This window comes from Filobasidium floriforme (genome assembly GCF_021052385.1).
Source record: "Filobasidium floriforme strain CBS 6241 chromosome Unknown HD553scaffold_2, whole genome shotgun sequence".
Taxonomy (NCBI): Eukaryota; Fungi; Basidiomycota; class Tremellomycetes; order Filobasidiales; family Filobasidiaceae; genus Filobasidium; species Filobasidium floriforme.
The window spans coordinates 1,421,380-1,442,765 of NW_025763623.1; the positions used below are offsets into that span (position 1 = coordinate 1,421,380).

At 50.0% G+C, this 21,386-nt stretch overlaps 1 protein-coding gene across 1 annotated transcript; it reads left to right on the forward strand.

Annotated features, from left to right (window-relative positions):
• Positions 1-4,557: 4,557 nt before the first annotated feature.
• HD553DRAFT_321870 (uncharacterized protein) lies at positions 4,558-5,568 on the forward strand (the record flags this gene model as incomplete). The annotated part of the gene is made up of 1 exon (XM_046181252.1): positions 4,558-5,568. The coding sequence occupies one exon, from the start codon at positions 4,558-4,560 to the stop codon at positions 5,566-5,568; it is 1,011 nt and encodes a 336-aa protein (XP_046039870.1).
• Between the last annotated feature and the right edge of the window lie 15,818 nt (positions 5,569-21,386).

The following is a 21,386-nucleotide window of genomic DNA, read 5'->3' on the forward strand; positions in this document are numbered from 1 at the left end:
AACCAAGTGAAACCAGCTGCAAAGCCTTTCACCAAAAGGACTGGTTCTTTTCCCAACAACACCTACTCAGATGGTCATAGATGGAAACCTCATCAGGCCAACAATGTTACCACCAAAAGAGTACATTTTGATGACATCCTGGATGAAGTTGAGGTTCCAGAACAGCCACCAGCCAAGAGGACAGAACAACCTACTACTGCTGCCCCTCTTCATGAGCTTCATCAGGGCAAAACCCCCACTTATGCCACATGTGCCATCAACAAACCAGAAGGGCCTATGCATGAAGTTTGCATTGATACTGGAGCTTCCATTTCTCTTATGGACACAGCTTATGTCAAGAGCAATTTCCCCAACCTAAGGATCAACTATGGATCTACCTTTCAGATCAAAGGTTTAGGGGAATCTACTGCACTTGGTCATATCAACACAGACCTCCACTTCAAGACAGTTGAGGGAGATATGATCAGCCTGCCCATTGCCTTCTTCTTGACACCCAACATGGCATCAAAGATAATCATTGGAACTGATTTCTTGGATCATCATGGAGCCATTGTCAACTTAGAGAAAGGAAACCTCAGCCTCAAGGGACAAACAGGCAGCATAGCTTTGACAACAACTGCCTCTCCTGGAAAGTTTGCCATGTTCAGAGCAAAGGAGGCATATCACATCCTTCCAGGTCATCAGCAGACCATAGTGATGGAAGCTCAAGGACCTCACACAGCTCAGCCAACTCTATACTGCTTTGAGCCAGTTCCTCTCAACAACCATGTTGCAGCAGCCAGGACTATTGGCACTCTGAACAACCATGTTCAGCAAACACAAGTTCTCAACACAGGACAAAGACCCATCAGTATTCCTTCTGGAATGGCTCTAGGATACTGTGTACCTCTCATTGACAGAACTCAACAGGCTGTCAAGTCAAATGAGCAGGCCTTTCCTCATGTCAACAACATCACCACCTCTGAACTCTCCCAAGAGTTCAAACCATACTTGGACAGCATGGACATCAATCAAGAACTCAACAGTCAACAAATCATTGATATGAAACAAATCATCATGGACAACCTCAAAGCCTTTGCATTTGGCTCCAAGAAGTTAGGACAAACCAACCTGGTCACCATGAGCTTGGACACTGGAGACAGCAAACCAATCTCCACTGCTCCTTATCATGCTTCACCTGCTGGACGGAAGATAATCGACGACACACTGGCAGAGCTTATTGCAGATGATGTCATAGAAGAGTCTGACTCTCCTTGGGCATCTCCTGTTGTGCTTGTCCGCCAAAAAGGGAAGGATCGGTTCTGTATTGACTATCGAAAAATCAACGAAGTCCTCAGAGCAGATCAATATCCGATTCCTAGGATCGACGACATTCTTAGCCAGTTTGCAGGAAAGCAATACTTTACCACCTTTGATGCCAACAAAGGCTTCCACCAGGTTGACATTGTCCCTGAAGATCAACACAAAACAGCTTTTAGGACTCACAGGGGTCTACACCAATTCAAGCGGATGCCCTTTGGTCTCAAAACAGGACCATCTGTCTTTCAGCGGTTGACAGACAGGATTTTGGGAAGATACAAGTGGCAAATTGCACTTGTCTACATAGATGACATCATTGTCTACTCAGAAAACTTCGACAAACACCTAGAGGATGTCAACATGGTACTCCAACTTGTGGCCAAATCAGGCATCACACTTTCACCAAAGAAGTGTCATGTTGGCTATCAGACTATCAAAGCTCTAGGACACTCAGTCAGCAACCTTGGCATTGGCACCACTCAAGAGAATGTCAAGGCAGTAATGGAATTTCCCACTCCAACCAATGTCAAAAGTCTTCAAAGATTCATTGGTCTGGCAGTTTACTACCGGAAGTTTGTCAAGGATTTTGCCCAAGTAGCAGTCCCTCTATACAGACTGATGAAGAAGGATGTCCCCTGGGAATGGGATGACAACTGTCAGGCAGCAATGGATCACCTCAAAACTGCCTTAACACAAGCTCCAACACTAGCACATCCCAACTACAACAAGCCATTCCTCCTATACACAGATGCCTCAACTGTAGGGCTGGGAGCAGTATTGGCTCAACTGGATGACAACAACCATGAACACCCTGTGGTCTACCTCTCTAGGACACTAAACAGTGCAGAGAGTAACTACACTTCAACTGAGATGGAATGCTTAGCAATAGTCTGGGCAGTCAAGAAGCTACATGCCTACCTGGATGGATGCACCTTCACCATCATCACAGACCACTCAGCCCTGCAATGGCTGCTTGACTTCACTGGGACCAACAAGAGACTTGTCAGATGGTCAATGGAATTGCAGTCATACAGGCCCCACATGACCATCCGTTATAGAGCTGGAAGGGTGCACTCCAATGCCGACCCCCTTTCCAGAGCACCTTTACCCATATCAAATATGGTCTATCCCCTCTGCAATCACATCACTACAGTTGATACCAACTCAGGCTTTCATCAAAGTCTCAAAGCTGGCTACTCCAAGGACAAGGACTTTGGTCAGATATATGACCAACTGATGACAGAGATACCCCCTCCTCATCTCAACAAGTTCTTATTGCAAGATGGAATCTTGTACTACACGGATCCAACAAATCAACAACTCAGAACATGTGTTCCTCAGTTGCATAGAATCAGGATGGATATCCTCCATGACCATCATGATGCCGTTACTGCTGGACATCTTGGATTTCACAAGACATACAACAAGATTGCAAGAGTCTACTACTGGCCCAAACTTGGTCAGGATGTCAAAGACTACATCAGATCTTGCTCTTCTTGTCAACAGAACAAGAACCCTACCAATGGACCCAAAGGACTCTTACAACCTTTGAACATTCCTCCCCAAAGGTGGCACACTGTCACTATGGATTTTGCTGGTCCTTTCCAGCCATCTGGATCATACAACCAGATCACTGTGGTTGTGGACAAGCTGTCAAAGAGGACACACTTCATTGCCAGCAACATCACAGACAAGGCTACAGATACTGCCAACAGATTCTGGGATCATGTGGTCAAACTTCATGGTATCCCAGCTGTGATAGTCTCTGATAGAGACACAAAATTCACCTCTCTCTTCTGGAACACCCTGTTCACAAGGTTTGGCACCAAATTGGCTATGTCATCTGCCTATCATCCACAGACAGATGGACAATCAGAAGTCATGGTCAAGACACTCAAGGACATGCTTAGGCATTTTATCAATCAGAAACAGGACAACTGGAGTCAACAACTACCAGCCCTGGAATTTGCATACAACAACTCTGTGCATCCAACTACAGGTTACACTCCCTTTGAGCTTGACTTGGGATATCATCCTAGGCAACCACATCAGATGGAGACCACTGAGTCTTTCAAGGTTGAGAGTGTGGAAGACTTCATTGAGCAGCAAATGGCTACTGCCAGCATTGCACAGAATCAATACCAAGTTGCTCAACAGACCCAGGCTCTCAACTACAACAAAGGCAGACAACCCCCTTTGGCTTACAAAGCAGGAGACAAGGTCATGCTTAGCACCAAATACATCAGACCTCCTTTCCTCCAAACTCCTGGTTCCAAGAAACTTAGGAACAAATGGATAGGACCATTTAAAGTTACCAACAAGATCACCCCTACTACATACACTCTCGATCTACCTGATCATATCAAGGTACATCCCAACATCAATTCAGAATATCTCAAGCCCTACTTTGAGTATCCTGGTAAATTTCCAGAGCACAACATACCTGCTCCAGAGCCTGTCAAATTGGACAACCACCTGGAGTTTACTGTTGAGGAAATACTGGGAGAGCGCAAAGTCAGGAAAGCTACAGAATACCTTGTCAAATGGCAAGGGTATGAACTGCATGATGCTACATGGGAACCAGCCAAGCACTTAGAAGGGAATTTCCAATTTGAAGACTACCTTCTGGCGCAACAAGCTTCCCAACAGTGACTATGTGGTCTACACATGATCATCACTGAGTGTTGCTTCATCATCTGCTGTTGCATCACTCTCATCACAATCACCTGTTTCATCAAAAACCTATTCCACCTCCTCATCAAGGCCATCACCTGTTCCATCATCAAACCTCTTTCATCACTTTCATCACTTCCATCAGTGACATCACTGGCTTCATCTGGCAACCACTGGAAACATCTATCAACCAACATGTTTCAGCCACCAGAACATCTATCACTCAACCAGTTTCAGCCACTAGAAAATTCCATCAATGACATCAGTGTTTCAACTATCAACCTTCTTTACTTGGCATCAGCTTACCAAGCAGCTTGCCAAGCAAGTACTCAGTCAGGTCACCAGGTCACCAGTGACTGGGTTAGAGGACTTTTTTTCAAGCATGTGGACTTCCTGGTAGTCCCAGATGCGAAGTTACTGGTCCAGGATTTACATATAAACCCCCCTCAACACTGGGAAATTATCCAACCAACTTTGACTTTCAATTGATTCACCAAATCACACATACCCATTCCTACTTGACATCTCCATCACCCTATATCTCCGCCAGTTTTTACGCTATCCGCCTCATTCAAGTCACAAACGATGCGTCTTCCGTCTATCTCCCACCGCCCCCCATCGGTTCCCGGCAATCAGCAACGGTTCAAGCTCGACAACGCAATTTTGAACGGCATTAAATCGAAATTTCCCCTCCCTTTAATCACCTCTATCACTAGACATGATCTAGAGACCTCCTCCTCCACCAACACTCTAAAGCTAGTCTACAAACTCGATATCAGTACCCCAGAGAAGAGTGTAGGAAAGACTATTAGGATGCAGGAGAAGGATATGAGATGGTTTGGGAACAAGGAGGTTAAATTGGGAGAATATTGGGGAAGGAAAAGGGTTCAGGAGAGGAATTTGGATAAGTTCAGGCAACTGCTACTTGACCAGGGACCTCTAAACAATAAAGGGGCATGGAAGGCACTCCCAGAAGTCGAAAAACTCGCCCTAGAATGGCTGGAGTTACACCACAAACTCCCCCAATGGACCCCAGGCTTAGAGTTAGAATCAGCCTTCCTCATCACCTCTGCTCTTCCCCAACCTCAATCAAACAACATCGATATCTCCGTCAATAATAACGCTATCCCGACGATTCAACACGGTACCGGAGTTTCTCATCAGCCCGGTCCGGTCAACGAAAGAATCACGCCGATCGGACAAGAACTCGACCCGCTAGAGCAAGATCCACAACCCCCTTTTCAACCCCTTCCTGATATTCATACCTTTTTCATGCAACCCTATTTCGACACTCCCCCTGGTCCCAGCGCCGTCAATCCGGTCTTATCTGAAAGGGGCAACGAAAAGAACGACAACGACACTACTTTCACGGCAGTAGCTAGTCAGGAGCCCGCTCCACAGACGCTTCAAACTCGGCGCTCTAAAAGCTACTTGGAGAGGAACTTTTGGAGGGGAGAATATGAGGAATTAGACCCTATTTACTTCAAAGGGAAGACTCCTGGTGGGGAATTGAGCGTCAACACCGATGCGTGCAGGGAGTACGGTCAATATGACCCTATTTTGGCCGAGATTGAGTTGGAAATGGATGAGGAATGATCACTTTTACCTTAGTTTGACTTGTCATTTTTGCCCAAAAATACAAAAACCCAAAAACATGTCTTTTACCTTAGCTATTTTATTTTACTTGCTTGTACCTACCTTGTTCTCATCAATTCCTGTAGACACAGCGGGACGCTGCGTTGTTTCAGGGGGGGAGTGATGTAAAGGATCAGGGGAACAACTTGTACCTTCTACATAGTTTCACATTCCGTACTTTGTACATTCCGCACTTTGTACTTTGCACATTGTACGATGTAAAGGATCAGGGGAACAACTTGTACCTTCTACATAGTTTCACATTCCGTACTTTGTACATTCCGCACTTTGTACTTTGCACATTGTACATTGTACTTTGTACATTGTACAATGTACGACTACCTCTTATCTTTGTACTCCTAGTCTACTCATGAGTATATATAGGAGGCAGGAGGAAGGGGATCAGGGTACAACACTCTACCTCTTTACTCTGCACTCATCTTACTACCTAGTCACAAGACCCTACCTTAGTGTCTTCCTGCACAACAAAGTCACCTTCACACACAACAACCTTCGCCAATCCCTTCAAGGCTTAGCTACCCTTGTTGCTTCTTCCACTGGGTGTTAGAGAGAGTAAGATAATTGTTTGTTAAAGGAGAAGTGTTGAGACAACTGCGAGAACCGGATAAATTAGTTGTGAGAAACCTAACTTTCCCTTAAAAGAAAGCTTGGTCCATCACACTTGGGGGCGCTTCCCGGACCACTCGCCTACACCTCCGACAAAAACAACACATTACTACTCCCTTCATCCACTCCACACACCTCTTCTTCATTCACAACTCACCAATCAAACCACTGGACGCAGTGTCAAGTATTTGACATACTTGCAACAGCTTGTTTCTGGCTTCAGATAGCTGTCAAGATCTAGATCACCTGCAACCTTTGACCTAAAGAGAGCTGGTCAATTGCAGTCTCACCCAAACTCAGTGCAGCTTTGGAAGAATTGTTGCAACAATTAGACTATAGGTCTCAAATCTCTTGTTTCAACTCAGCAAACAAGCAGCATTTCAACATCCCAGAGAGGATCAACAACTAGACTATAGGTCTCAAATCTCTTGTTTCAACTCAGCAAACAAGCAGCCTACACAATGGGATCAGAATCCCCAGACCCTCTAGCCATTGGCTCCTCAGACACATCTGAATCTCAGCATCAGATTGAACAGCACACAACTCAGGCAACTAGACAGTTCCCTAGGCATCAACCTTCCAGGAATCCACCTGTCCCACCTATCCTTTCATTGGATAGCCATCTAGGTGGAACCCAATCTGTTCCATCTGCCCCACCTTTGAATGCTCAACCTACCATTCCAGCAGTCTCATCTACTCCAGCTGTAGTCTCTGATGATGCACTGAGTCAGATCATGCAGCAACTTGCTGTGCTACAGAACACAGTAAATACTGTGCAACAGGAAAACATCAATCTCAGGGAGGACTTAGCTCGGCGCAGCACTATCTCTCCTCATCCCAGTGATCACTATGACATCAAACCACAGTTGTCCCGTAGTGACACTCACTCAGAGTCCTACTCTGTCCACAAGTCTAAACTCAAAGCTTCAGACTTACCCAAATACAATGGCAGGGACAGTGAAGACATAGATCAGTGGATTGAAAAGGTCACTGCTATCTTTGAATTCTCCAACTGTCAGGATTCAGAACTACTGCAAAGACTGCCTATGATCCTCCAAGGCAAGGCTCTTACTTGGTTCACTCAACTAGGCAGAGAGAAAAGGAACACTCTTCTCACCTGGGCTCAATGGCAGTCAGCATTGAGAAATGCCTTCTATCTGCCTAATCACAAGAGCACTCTCAGGAGACAGTGCCTCTATAGAACTCTCAAAGTCAATGAGACTCTCAGTGATTATTTCCAGGACAAACAGACATTGCAACACTATGTCTATCCTCCTGGTACTCCAGATAAGGAACTCATTGATGACATGCTGGAAGGGATACCTCAGCACTTCAGGCCCCTCATTAAAGCAAGTGTCAATTCCCTTACCACCCTGGAAGAGTTCCGCCGTACTCTCATTGACTTGGAACCAGGTCTGAGGAGCACCACTATCAGACCTCACAATGGTGCTATTACTCCACAAAGATCCACCTACCAGCCTAGGACACCTCAGGCCAACAACTCAAGCACCAAACCTCCCAGTCCTTGTCCCATCTGCAAAGGAGACCATTGGAGGAGAGATTGTCCTCACAACCAAGTGAAACCAGCTGCAAAGCCTTTTACTAAAAGGACTGGTTCTTTTCCCAACAACACCTACTCAGATGGTCATAGATGGAAACCTCATCAGGCCAACAATGTTACCACCAAGAAAAGGGTACATTTTGATGACATCCTGGATGAAGTTGAGGTTCTGGAACAGCCACCATCCAAAAGGAAAGAACAACCTACTACTGCTGCCCCTCTTCATGAGCTTCACCAGGGCAAAACTCCCACTTATGCCACATGTGCCATCAACAAGCCAGAAGGGCCTATACATGAAGTTTGCATTGACACTGGAGCTTCCATATCTCTCATGGACACAGCTTATGTCAAGAGCAATTTCCCCAACCTAAGGATCAACTATGGATCTACCTTTCAGATCAAAGGCTTAGGGGAATCTACTGCACTTGGTCATATCAACACAGACCTCCACTTCAAGACAGTTGAGGGAGACATGATCAGCCTGCCCATTGCCTTCTTCTTGACACCCAACATGGCATCAAAGATAATCATTGGAACTGATTTCTTGGATCATCATGGAGCCATTGTCAACTTAGAGAAAGGAAACCTCAGCCTCAAGGGACAAACAGGCAGCATAGCTTTGACAACAACTGCCTCTCCTGGAAAGTTTGCCATGTTCAGAGCAAAGGAGGCATATCACATCCTTCCAGGTCATCAGCAGACCATAGTGATGGAAGCTCAAGGACCTCACACAGCTCAGCCAACTCTATACTGCTTTGAGCCAGTTCCTCTCAACAACCATGTTGCAGCAGCCAGGACTATTGGCACTCTGAACAACCATGTTCAGCAAACACAAGTTCTCAACACAGGACAAAGACCCATCAGTATTCCTTCTGGAATGGCTCTAGGATACTGTGTACCTCTCATTGACAGAACTCAACAGGCTGTCAAGTCAAATGAGCAGGCCTTTCCTCATGTCAACAACATCACCACCTCTGAACTCTCCCAAGAGTTCAAACCATACTTGGACAGCATGGACATCAATCAAGAACTCAACAGTCAACAAATCATTGATATGAAACAAATCATCATGGACAACCTCAAAGCCTTTGCATTTGGCTCCAAGAAGTTAGGACAAACCAACCTGGTCACCATGAGCTTGGACACTGGAGACAGCAAACCAATCTCCACTGCTCCTTATCATGCTTCACCTGCTGGACGGAAGATAATCGACGACACACTGGCAGAGCTTATTGCAGATGATGTCATAGAAGAGTCTGACTCTCCTTGGGCATCTCCTGTTGTGCTTGTCCGCCAAAAAGGGAAGGATCGGTTCTGTATTGACTATCGAAAAATCAACGAAGTCCTCAGAGCAGATCAATATCCGATTCCTAGGATCGACGACATTCTTAGCCAGTTTGCAGGAAAGCAATACTTTACCACCTTTGATGCCAACAAAGGCTTCCACCAGGTTGACATTGTCCCTGAAGATCAACACAAAACAGCTTTTAGGACTCACAGGGGTCTACACCAATTCAAGCGGATGCCCTTTGGTCTCAAAACAGGACCATCTGTCTTTCAGCGGTTGACAGACAGGATTTTGGGAAGATACAAGTGGCAAATTGCACTTGTCTACATAGATGACATCATTGTCTACTCAGAAAACTTTGACAAACACCTAGAGGATGTCAACATGGTACTCCAACTGGTGGCCAAATCAGGCATCACCCTTTCACCAAAGAAATGCCATGTTGGCTATCAGACCATCAAAGCCCTAGGACACTCAGTCAGCAACCTTGGCATTGGTACCACTCAAGAGAATGTCAAGGCAGTTATGGAATTTCCTACTCCAACCAATGTCAAAAGTCTTCAAAGATTCATTGGTTTGGCAGTATACTACCGGAAGTTTGTCAAGGATTTTGCTCAAGTGGCAGTCCCACTATACAGACTGATGAAAAAGGATGTCCTCTGGGAATGGGATGACAACTGTCAGGCAGCAATGGATCACCTCAAAACTGCCTTAACACAAGCTCCAACACTAGCACATCCCAACTATAACAAGCCATTCCTCCTATACACAGATGCCTCAACTGTAGGCTTGGGAGCAGTATTGGCTCAACTGGATGACAACAACCATGAACACCCTGTGGTCTATCTCTCTAGGACACTTAACAGTGCAGAGAGTAATTACACTTCAACTGAGATGGAATGCTTAGCAATAGTCTGGGCAGTCAAGAAGCTACATGCCTACCTGGATGGATGCACCTTCACCATCATCACAGACCACTCAGCCCTGCAATGGCTGCTTGACTTCACTGGGACCAACAAGAGACTTGTCAGATGGTCAATGGAATTGCAGTCATACAGGCCCCACATGACCATCCGTTATAGAGCTGGAAGGGTGCATTCCAATGCAGACCCCCTCTCCAGAGCACCTTTACCCATATCAAATATGGTCTATCCCATCTGCAATCACATCACTGCAGTTGATACCAACTCAGGCTTTCATCAAAGTCTCAAAGCTGGCTACTCCAAGGACAAGGATTTTGGTCAGATATATGATCAACTGATGACAGAGATACCCCCTCCTCATCTCAACAAGTTCTTAATACAAGATGGAATCTTGTACTACACGGATCCAACCAATCAACACCTCAGAACATGTGTTCCTCAGTTGCATAGAATCAGGATGGATATCCTTCATGACCACCATGATGCAATTACTGCTGGACATCTTGGATTTCACAAGACATACAACAAGATTGCAAGAGTCTACTATTGGCCTAAACTTGGTCAGGATGTCAAAGACTACTGTTACGGGCGTCCTCGAAAATCGTCTAAGGGGTTGCTTCCGCGTATTTACTTCCGTCGCGACTACGTGGCGAGTCACAGGTTTCTAGATGCAAGCGAAGTCGGATCACGTGACTACGATGTCTCACGGTCTTTCTCGAGTTCGTGTGAAGTCGCGACACTGTACTAACGATAGTGAGTTCGTCGGTGATAGTGTAACCTCTCCTAGTACGTCTCCGTAGTATAACTAAGGTATAGGCGTATGTCGAATGTAATAACTGCGCTTGAATCGTATAGAAGTACAACAGACTCGCACGACTTCTCTACGATTCGCGCTCCGTTATATGCTAACTACGTACTCGCGTTGCTCGCACCGAATCCGCTATTGTTTACCGAGTTTGCCCGACTTCGTGCTTGTCTTCTTTGTTCGAGAACAAAAGGCTATCGTCCGTCGGTCACTCTTTTAGGCGAACAATAGACGGTCGAACACACGAAGTCGCGGTTTCCTTTTGTTGACTTCGTGCGGATCCGCTGGGTGTCGCCCGATCCGGGCCGATGACCTAGATGCGCGTCGATCCCATGCTGCCGTTCGGTCACGCCCTGTGACATCATCCCCCCCTCTATGTTGGACGTCGCCCCGACGTCCCGGTGGTCCTTGTTTCGAGGGTGATTGTCGGTTAGGATGTCCGAGGTGTCCGCAGTCCTCGACCGGCTCCGGGGTTTGTCGTACGAATCCTCCCCTGTACGATATGCCTTGTCGTCAAGTCGTCCGTACCTTCCGTTGATGGGTTCTGGAAATGGCGTAGACTTCGTGCGCAACCGAGTCCATCCTGAAACGTACGACCGATGTCTCACTCGGTCGTCCAGATATCCCGCTCCTGTTCCCGCGCGAGGGTCCTTTGGCGCTAAACGAGCGGAACCAAAGTCGCGTACCCGATATCCTCTTGAAACGCGCGACCAATGTCTCACTCGCGCCTCTCCTCGTCCTGCCGTCGTCGTCCGCGCGCTAAAGGCCGTACTCGCGCGGATCCAAACGAGATTGTTTTGGTCGAGACGGTTGGGTATTGCTGACGAAGGGTATATACTTGCAACGTCTTCGACCGAATTCCCCCCTTTCTTTCTCGTTCTCGCCTTTTCTTCAACTCCTCTCTTCAAATCGAAACTACTCGCTCGTTCTCGCACGTAACCGCACTACTCCAACCGACTCCTACCATGTCCTCGCCTGCTCCCAACACTCCTGCCGAAACCCAGGTTCCGGCCACCACCCCGGTCGTCGAGACCCCCGCCTCGGTCGTTGAGGCCACCCCCGCCGCCACCGTCCCCGCCGCCAACCTCGTCGGCGAAAACTCTGGTCCTGCGGGACCGTCTCTTCCTTCGGGCGTCGACGCCCGAAACGGTACGTGTTCTGACGAAGTCTACCGAGTTCGTGTGCTCACCCTCCATTTCGTATCAGAACGACAGCTCTCCCAGGGCTTCGCCCGCCTCGGGTGGGGAAACAGCGCCGAGGAGGCGATCGAGTGTGAGTCGCGCGATCTCTCTTGACTTCGTGAGAAATCTGACGTATTCGTACGGATTCAGTCGACGACGAAACCGGGGAGTTCGTCAACGCTCCTGAGGTGCTCCCGCCGCCTCTTAAGGTCAAGTCTAAGTCCTTCATTCCGAGGGTGAAGGAGGAGATCATCGAGGAGGAGGGAGGCGCTCCCGCGGCCTCGGGTAAGTTCTTTCCTCGCACACTGAATACGCACGGGTTCTCACGACTTCGTATCGCTCCCACAGGATCCGGAAGGTCCACCAGGCCGGACCTCGACCTCGGTGGCGGCTTCGGCGGGCGATCCGGTGAGTTGCGAGCTATGCGTTTCGCCCGGATCCGCGCGACTGCTGACAGATTCGTGCGCCTTTTCCCGCTCAGACCGCCAACGTTCGTTGTCCTTCGAGAGGGACAGCAAGGAGGTCTTCTCCTTCGACGACCGCCTCACTCCCTTCGGGACGGCCGCTCCTGGCCCTCGATCCCGCGCCGCCGGTCCGGCCCGGCCTCCCGCCAACTGTGAGTATTCTTTCTTTTTCGTTCGTACATGTACCTTTCGTTCAGACTTCGTGCGACTTCGTGTTTTTAGTCGGTGTTCCAGAAGCGGAACACTTCCGTCTTCAGCGCCAGTTCGGTGACGACTCCGTCCGCTCCGCCGCCGAAGAAGGTCGATCTGGCCCCGCCGCCGAGAACCTGGCCGCCGGGGAAACACGAGGCGGGCAAGTCGACGGGTTCTTGGGGAGCTTCCTCCCGGGTACGTATTTCTCTGCTCGTATTCGCTCATATTCGTGCTAACCGGTTCGACCCCGCAGGCGAACCTCGATGGGATGGGGACGATCGGGTCACGACATGGGACCAGATCCGACACATCGCGGGTCGACCTGGCTGGCCAGCGTGGACCAAGCCCAAGGACGACTCGTCCGACGTGAAGAGGTTCGAGCACCGGGCCCGACAGGTTAGCCTAACTTTTGCCCACCTCCGCGCGAATCCTACTGACTTCGTCCGAATTCTCTCGACAGTGGAACCGATTCCGCATGGCCGACTACTGGTCCGAGAGGCCGGGCGACACCGTCCGGAACGACCCGACTTGCGCCGGGTGCCACCAGAAGCGTGATGACGTGGCCTGGGCTCGGGAATGCCGTTCGGTGGTGAAGCGCAACGGGACGAAGCAGGGTTGCGTCTGCTGCAACGCATTCGGCTCGACGTGTGAGTACGCCGGCAAGGACTCGCGCGACAACGTGGCCGACGACGACGACGCCGACGACGCTCGACCTCGAGAGGAGACTCCGCTCGAGTCCGTCCGAGGTCGTCAGGCTTCGATCGATCGCGACGCCGCCGCCGCCGCCGCCGCCTTCAACGCCGCCCATCGTCCTCGCGCTGGACACACTCGCGGTGCTCCTCTTCGAGGAACCCAAGCTCGGGAAGCTCTGGTTAGTACTCTTCTCTCGATTCTTCTCATCTTCGTCGGACTTCGCTAACGTCCGTACGTGTTCGTCCATAGATCTTCCAGACCGGCGTCGTCAAAGGCGCCTTGGACGAGGACCGGGTCCTCGGTCGAACGGCTCTTCAGTCGTTGTACGAGGTGATGTGCCGCCTCGTCGAAGGTCTTGCGCCGCCGCCGTCGCCTTCCGCTCGGAACCGGGCGGGATCGAAGCGAGACCGCGATCCGTCGCCGAGTTCGGGCAGGAACAAGCGTCGTCGTGGTAACCCTTGAGACGCGGGTTCGGGGCCTCTTTTTTCTTTTCTTTCTTTTTGTATTTTTATACTTTTTATGCGAGATATACCTTGTGATTCTTTCGACTTTGTTTCGTCGCTGTTCGTAGTTCAAATGAATGTGAGTTGAGTCCAGCTCGTGTCCGATCGTCCGTAGTCACGCGCGTTCGCCCGCAAACGCGCGTACTCGGACTTAAGGCTTCGGCTTCGTGGGATTTTGCGCGTGGAACTCCTCGACCAAATCAGCGGCGAAGACGTCTTCGGCATTCTCCCACGTAGTCGCCTCCGGACCCGCGTACCCTTCCCACTCGATGCGATACTGAACCTTGCCCGCTCGTTTCCTACTATCTAGGATTGACTTGACCTCGAAAACGTCCTCGGTCTCGGGTTCAGGACCCGGATCCTGACGCCTCGCCGCGACTCCGCCTGTGCGATGCGGTTCCAAGCGGTCTAGGTGGAATACGTCGTGTATCTTCAGCGAAGCCGGTAACCTCACCCGCCAGGCGTGTGAGGAGATCTCTTCGATGATTTCGTAAGGCCCGAACCGTTTGTGGTCCATTTTCTTGCTTGGTCGCTTGGTGTTGATATCCCGTGCGGATACGTAAACCATCCCCCCCACCTTGGGCGAAAAGGTCCCACTTCGCCCGGCGTTGTAGTAAATCGCAGCCCTTTCCGCGGCCTCTTCTAGACACGTCCGCATGTCCTCCCACATCTCCTTCATTTCGTCAGCCGCCAACCGTCCGGACCCGGTTTCGCCAATCTCGTCGGTGAAGTCGAAGCGAGGGTGATACCCGAACGTGGCAAAAAATGGAGTTATTTTCGTCGAGGCGTGCGTCGTGTTGTTCAACACGAATTCTGCCAAAGGCAACCATTTTACCCAGTCGTTCTGCCGAACATTGACGTATTCGCGCAAATACGCCTCCAAGGACTGGTTGACTCGTTCGGTCGCTCCGTCGGTCTGAGGATGGTAAGCTGTCGATAACCTACTTTTGATTCCGCACGCTTTCGTAAACTCCTTCCAGAACTCGGACGTGAACTTGCTGCCGCGGTCGGACAAGATCGCGTCGGGCAAGCCATACTGCGAGAATACGTGAGTCAGAAACGTGTTCGCCAAGTCCTTAGCCGTCATTTTCGTAGTGACCGCCAAGAACCGCACGCGTTTCGTGAACCGATCCGTGATGACCAGGATTGAATTCTTGTTCTCCGACATCGGTAACTCCTCGATGTAATCCATTGACAATTCGACGTTTGGCTTGTCCGAAACCGGTAGAGACTTCAGCATTCCGTACGGTTTGTGCCGCGTGGTCTTGTTCCGCTGGCAACTTTGGCACGAACCCACGAAGTCGATCACGAAGTCGTCCAACCCTGGCCAGTTGTAATCTCGCCTGACTAATTCGATCGTCTTGTCTCGACCTTGGTGCCCCGCTAACGGCTGGTCATGACGTGCCTGCAAAACCCGAACACGCAGGTCTTCGTGATCAGGTACGTAACACCGCCCCCGATATCGCAACTCTCCTCTCTTCGTGAACGACCACGGCGACTCCGTGTATGGCCGCCCCGAAACCGTGATGTTCGTCCACGGAACGTTCCCCTCGGCGGCTTCCGCCTTTACGCCTTCCTTGATGTCGTCCCGCAAGGTACGGTTTCGGGGACCCTGCACCCTTGCCGACCGACTCTGTTCGACCCACAGCGACTTCGGGAGTAGGACGTTGAAATTCCCTTCGTTGTATGTCCGCGAGTGAATTCCGCCCTTTCCCGGGTGGTAGTCCGGCCTTCGTGTCAATGCGTCCGGTTTCCCTCCCTTAACGCCCGGTCGATAACGAATCCGGAAATTGTAGTCCGACAACGCTTCGGCCCACCGAGCTTGGCGACGACTGAGCTGCTTCGCTCCTTGGAAGTACTCGAGGTTTTTGTGATCCGTGAGGATCTCGGTCGGTTCCTTCTGTGCCAACAAAACCGCCCGCCAATGCCCGAATCCGGATACAATCGCGAGCAGTTCCTTATCGTGGACTGTATAATTGATCTCCGCCGGACTCAGCTTTCGCGAGTAAAACCCAATCGGCCTCAGCGCATCCTTGTCATCCCGGCGACTCAATACGGCAGCCAGCGCGTAGTCGGACGCATCCGTCTCTAAGAAACAAGCGACGTCCGGATCCGCCTGGATCAGCATGGGCCCTTCCGAAAAGCTGCGCAGTAGTGTGTCGAACGCTTGTTGTTCCTCGTCACCCCACTTCCATTCCACGCTTTTCCGCTGGAGTCGATTGATCGGCAAAGCAATCTTGGCGTAGTCGCGTATGAACCGTCGATAGAAGTTGGTAAATCCTAGGAATCGAGCGATGTCGGACACACATCGCGGCACCGGCCAGGTCTTGACGCTTGCCATCTTCTCATCGGTCATCGCGACTTCTCCCGCCTTGACCTGATAACCCAGGAATTCGATAGAATCCTTGAAAAACTCACACTTCTTCGGTTTTAGGTAAAACGAATGCGCACGAATTGTGGCGAACAGCTCCTTGCAAACCGCGACATGCTCCTCTTTCGTCGAAGAGTAGACCAGAATATCGTCCACGTAAACGATTACCCCCTTATCGACGAATTTATCGAAAATGTCGTTCATCAAGTACTGGAACGACGCTCCGGCATTGCACATACCCTCCCGCATCACCTTCGACTGAAACGCGCCGTATCGGGTCAAGATCGTGGTCCATTTCTCGTCCCCCGGGCGCATTCGTAAGAGCTGATACGAAGTCGGCATGTCAAACTTGGAGAAGATCTTCCCCGTGCGAACTCGTTCGAGGCACGTGTCTATCTTTGGCAAAGGGTATGCGTTCTTGACCGTAGCGCGATTGAGTTCGCGGTAATCCGTAACCATTCGGAAGTCTCCTCCTTTCTTCTTCACGAGGAAAACCGGGCTTCCGAACCAATGCGAAGACGGTTCAATATGTCCGATTTCGCGACTTTTGTCGATCCATGCTTTCAACCAGGCATCCGCATCCGCCGACAACGGGTACGGTTTCGCCCTCTTCAGTTGAACATTTGGTAAGAGGTCAACCGGGTGATCGTAGATTCGATGAGGCGGTAACTTCTCGTAATTGCTCTTTTTGAAGATGTCGCGAAACTCCGCGTATTCGGCCGGAATCATGGCGTCTAGTTCATCATCGTCAGGAGTCGGTTCTTCCTCCTCTAATTCTAGCTCTCGAATGGCCTCCAACATGTCGAGACTACCCTCTCCTTGTCCGCGAAACCATTTGGTTTCTCCCGGAATCGTATCATTCTCGCCTTTTGCCGGCGACTTCGGGCATAAGATGCTGAGTTCGCAAGTCTCCCAATCCATCTGCACTCCGTATTCCTTGATGAAGTTCAAACCCAAAATCACCTCCGGCGAAGCGCTCTCCATAATATCGAAACGAATCTTGAAGGGTCCGATGTTCCCGTTGATGAAAACCTCTACGTCTACGTACGACGTAATCAGCCCGCGTCCGGCCGGATTCGGGCCATTATCCACGAGTCTGATGATCTTTGGGACTTCGTACTTGGATTGAGCTACTTGCCCGAGCAGCGAGCATCCCGGTCGAATGAAGCTGCTGCTCGCCCCTGTGTCAAGGAGGGCTGAGAGCACGAATTCGTCCGAACCCGCTCGAGGCCAAACGGACAAGGAGACTAACGGATCCTGACCGCGTATTTCGAAACGGATCCAGTTCGACCTTTGGAACGAACCCTTCTTCCAGTTCGTGTTAGCAGGGGCCTCCCTTGCAATTCGGACGACTTCGGGCGCCATCGGCTTGTAAGACGGCTTGTCCGGGCAGTCTCGGGCGTAATGACCCGGTTTCCCACATCGTAGACATTTCCCGTCCGCTCGTCGCTGATCCTTCTCAGCTTCCGTGATGGGCCGATAGGGAGCCCCTCCCCTTGGGACGAACGCGGGGCTACCGGTAGCGAACGTGACCCTGGGTCCCGGGCTAGGTTGCCTGCGCTCGCGACTTCCGTGGTCCGAATCTCCTTTGGTGCGCTGATCCGAGCGTTTTCGCGACCCCCGATTCTTCTTCGACCGACCTCGATCCTCTTCAGAGTCGGAGTCCGAACTTTGCCCGCGATCGCGCACGGACTGCAACCGATTGTCGACTTCGATCGCCTTCGCTCTGAATCGGATGTAATTCCTCTTCGGATATCCGTTTTTCTCGAGGTACTTGCTGACGGACGGACGAAGCCGGTCCATCACGGCGTCGATGCACGCTTCGTCGTTCCAGCCAGTCAGGGGTTTATGCAACCCGAACTTCGAAAAGAATTCGCTAGCCGTTCCGGTTTGCTTCAATTTCTTGATGGCCCGCACGGCATCGCCCTTGCTATTGTTCTTTCCGAACGAACTCCGCATGAACTGCGCGAACATCTCGAAGTCGTGCAAAAACGCGGGTTGTTCGTTGAACGGGAGACTGATGTACGGGAAAACATGCTCGAAGGCGTCCCCAGCCAGGCGCATAACCGCGAATCCGACTTGACCCTTGCCAGTTCGGAACTGCGACGGTTTCTGATTGAAACAGACACGACATTTGGCCAAGAAGTGGTTCACCGAATAGTCCTTGTCGTCTCCGGTGAAGTCTTTGACTTCGTTGAGTTTGCCCTCGTCGTCTTGTTCCACATCGTCTCGTCCGGATTCGGACCGAAACTCGCGCATTGGGGTGTAGATATCCCTTTCGGCGAATCGTTGGTTTCGGTACCTTCCGTCCGCTTCGTTGTCTGAGTCGTCGGAATCGTACTGATCCGCAAGATCTTGGAGACCGCTGAAAGGGTCCCGCTGGGTCTTGCGCGCCTTCGGTTCCTTGACCGACCTCGCATCGATCAACTGTTCGATCTTGGTGGTAAGGTCGTCCTGGTCCTTACGTTGCCTGGCGAGTTCGTCCAGGAGACGACGGTTCTGTTCCCGAAGTAAATCCAATTCGGTTTCTTCGCTATCTTCCGTGTGAGGGACGACCCTCTCTTCCGAATCGGCCGGTCGTCGATCGACATCGTCCGGATCTTCGGAGTTTTCTTGCGAAGGTCGTATGTTCCCACGGGTCCCCGCCCTGGTGGCCGGACCCGTGCCTCTATTGTTGTTGTTCGTTGCCTGGCTTGACATCTTGAAAGGTGTGATGAACGAAGCGCAGTTATGCTGTTACGGGCGTCCTCGAAAATCGTCTAAGGGGTTGCTTCCGCGTATTTACTTCCGTCGCGACTACGTGGCGAGTCACAGGTTTCTAGATGCAAGCGAAGTCGGATCACGTGACTACGATGTCTCACGGTCTTTCTCGAGTTCGTGTGAAGTCGCGACACTGTACTAACGATAGTGAGTTCGTCGGTGATAGTGTAACCTCTCCTAGTACGTCTCCGTAGTATAACTAAGGTATAGGCGTATGTCGAATGTAATAACTGCGCTTGAATCGTATAGAAGTACAACAGACTCGCACGACTTCTCTACGATTCGCGCTCCGTTATATGCTAACTACGTACTCGCGTTGCTCGCACCGAATCCGCTATTGTTTACCGAGTTTGCCCGACTTCGTGCTTGTCTTCTTTGTTCGAGAACAAAAGGCTATCGTCCGTCGGTCACTCTTTTAGGCGAACAATAGACGGTCGAACACACGAAGTCGCGGTTTCCTTTTGTTGACTTCGTGCGGATCCGCTGGGTGTCGCCCGATCCGGGCCGATGACCTAGATGCGCGTCGATCCCATGCTGCCGTTCGGTCACGCCCTGTGACAACTACATCAGATCTTGCTCTTCTTGTCAACAGAACAAGAACCCTACCAATGGACCCAAAGGACTCTTACAACCTTTGAACATTCCTCCCCAAAGGTGGCACACTGTCACTATGGATTTTGCTGGTCCTTTCCAGCCATCTGGATCATACAACCAGATCACTGTGGTTGTGGACAAGCTGTCAAAGAAGACACACTTCATTGCCAGCAACATCACAGACAAGGCTACAGATACAGCCAACAGATTCTGGGATCATGTGGTCAAACTTCATGGTATCCCAGCTGTGATAGTATCTGATAGAGATGCAAAATTCACCTCTCTCTTCTGGAACACCCTGTTCACAAGGTTTGGCAACAAATTGGCTATGTCTTCTGCCTATCATCCACAGACAGATGGACAATCAGAAGTCATGGTCAAGACACTCAAGGACATGCTTAGGCATTTTATCAATCAGAAACAGGACAACTGGAGTCAACAACTGCCAGCCCTGGAGTTTGCATACAACAATTCTGTGCATCCAACTACAGGTTACACTCCCTTTGAGCTTGACTTGGGATATCATCCTAGGCAACCACATCAGATGGAGACCACTGAGTCTTTCAAGGTTGAGAGTGTGGAAGACTTCATTGAGCAGCAAATGGCTACTGCCAGCATTGCCCAGAATCAATACCAAGTTGCTCAACAAACCCAGGCTCTCAACTACAACAAAGGCAGACAACCTCCTTTGGCTTACAAAGCAGGAGACAAGGTCATGCTTAGCACCAAATACATTAGACCTCCTTTCCTTCAAACTCCTGGTTCCAAGAAACTTAGGAACAAATGGATAGGACCATTCAAAGTTACCAACAAGATCACGCCCACTACATACACCCTTGATCTACCTGATCATATCAAGGTACATCCCAACATCAATTCAGAATATCTCAAGCCCTACTTTGAGTATCCTGGTAAATTTCCAGAGCACAACATACCTGCTCCAGGGCCTGTCAAATTGGACAACCACCTGGAGTTTACTGTTGAGGAAATACTGGGAGAGCGCAAAGTCAGGAAAGCTACAGAATACCTTGTCAAATGGCAAGGGTATGAACTGCATGATGCTACATGGGAACCAGCCAAGCACTTAGAAGGGAACTTCCAATTTGAGGACTACCTTCTGGCGCAACAAGCTTCCCAAAAGTGACTATGTGGTCTACACATGATCATCACTGAGTGTTGCTTCATCATCTGCTGTTGCATCACTCTCATCACAATCACCTGTTTCATCAACAACCTATTCCACCCCCTCATCAAGGCCATCACCTGTTTCATCATCAAAACTCTTTCATCACCTTCATCACTTCCATCAGTGACATCACTGGCTTTATCTGGTAACAACTGGAAACATCTATCAACCAACATGTTTCAGCCACCAGAACATCTATCAACCAACATGTTTCAGCCACCAGAACATCTATCAACCAACATGTTTCAGCCACCAGAACATCTATCACTCAACCAGTTTCAGCCACTGGAAAATTCCATCAATGACATCAGTGTTTCAACTATCAACCTTCTTTACTTGGCATCAGCTTACCAAGCAGCTTTGCCAAGCAAGTACTCAGTCAGGTCACCAGGTCACCAGTGACTGGGTTAGAGGACTTTTTTTCAAGCATGTGGACTTCCTGGTAGTCCCAGATGCGAAGTTACTGGTCCAGGATTTACATATAAACCCCCCTCAACACTGGGAAATTATCCAACCAACTTTGACTTTCAATTGATTCACCAAATCACACATACCCATTCCTCCTTGACATCTCCATCACCCTATATCTCCGCCAGTTTTTACGCTATCCGCCTCATTCAAGTCACAAACG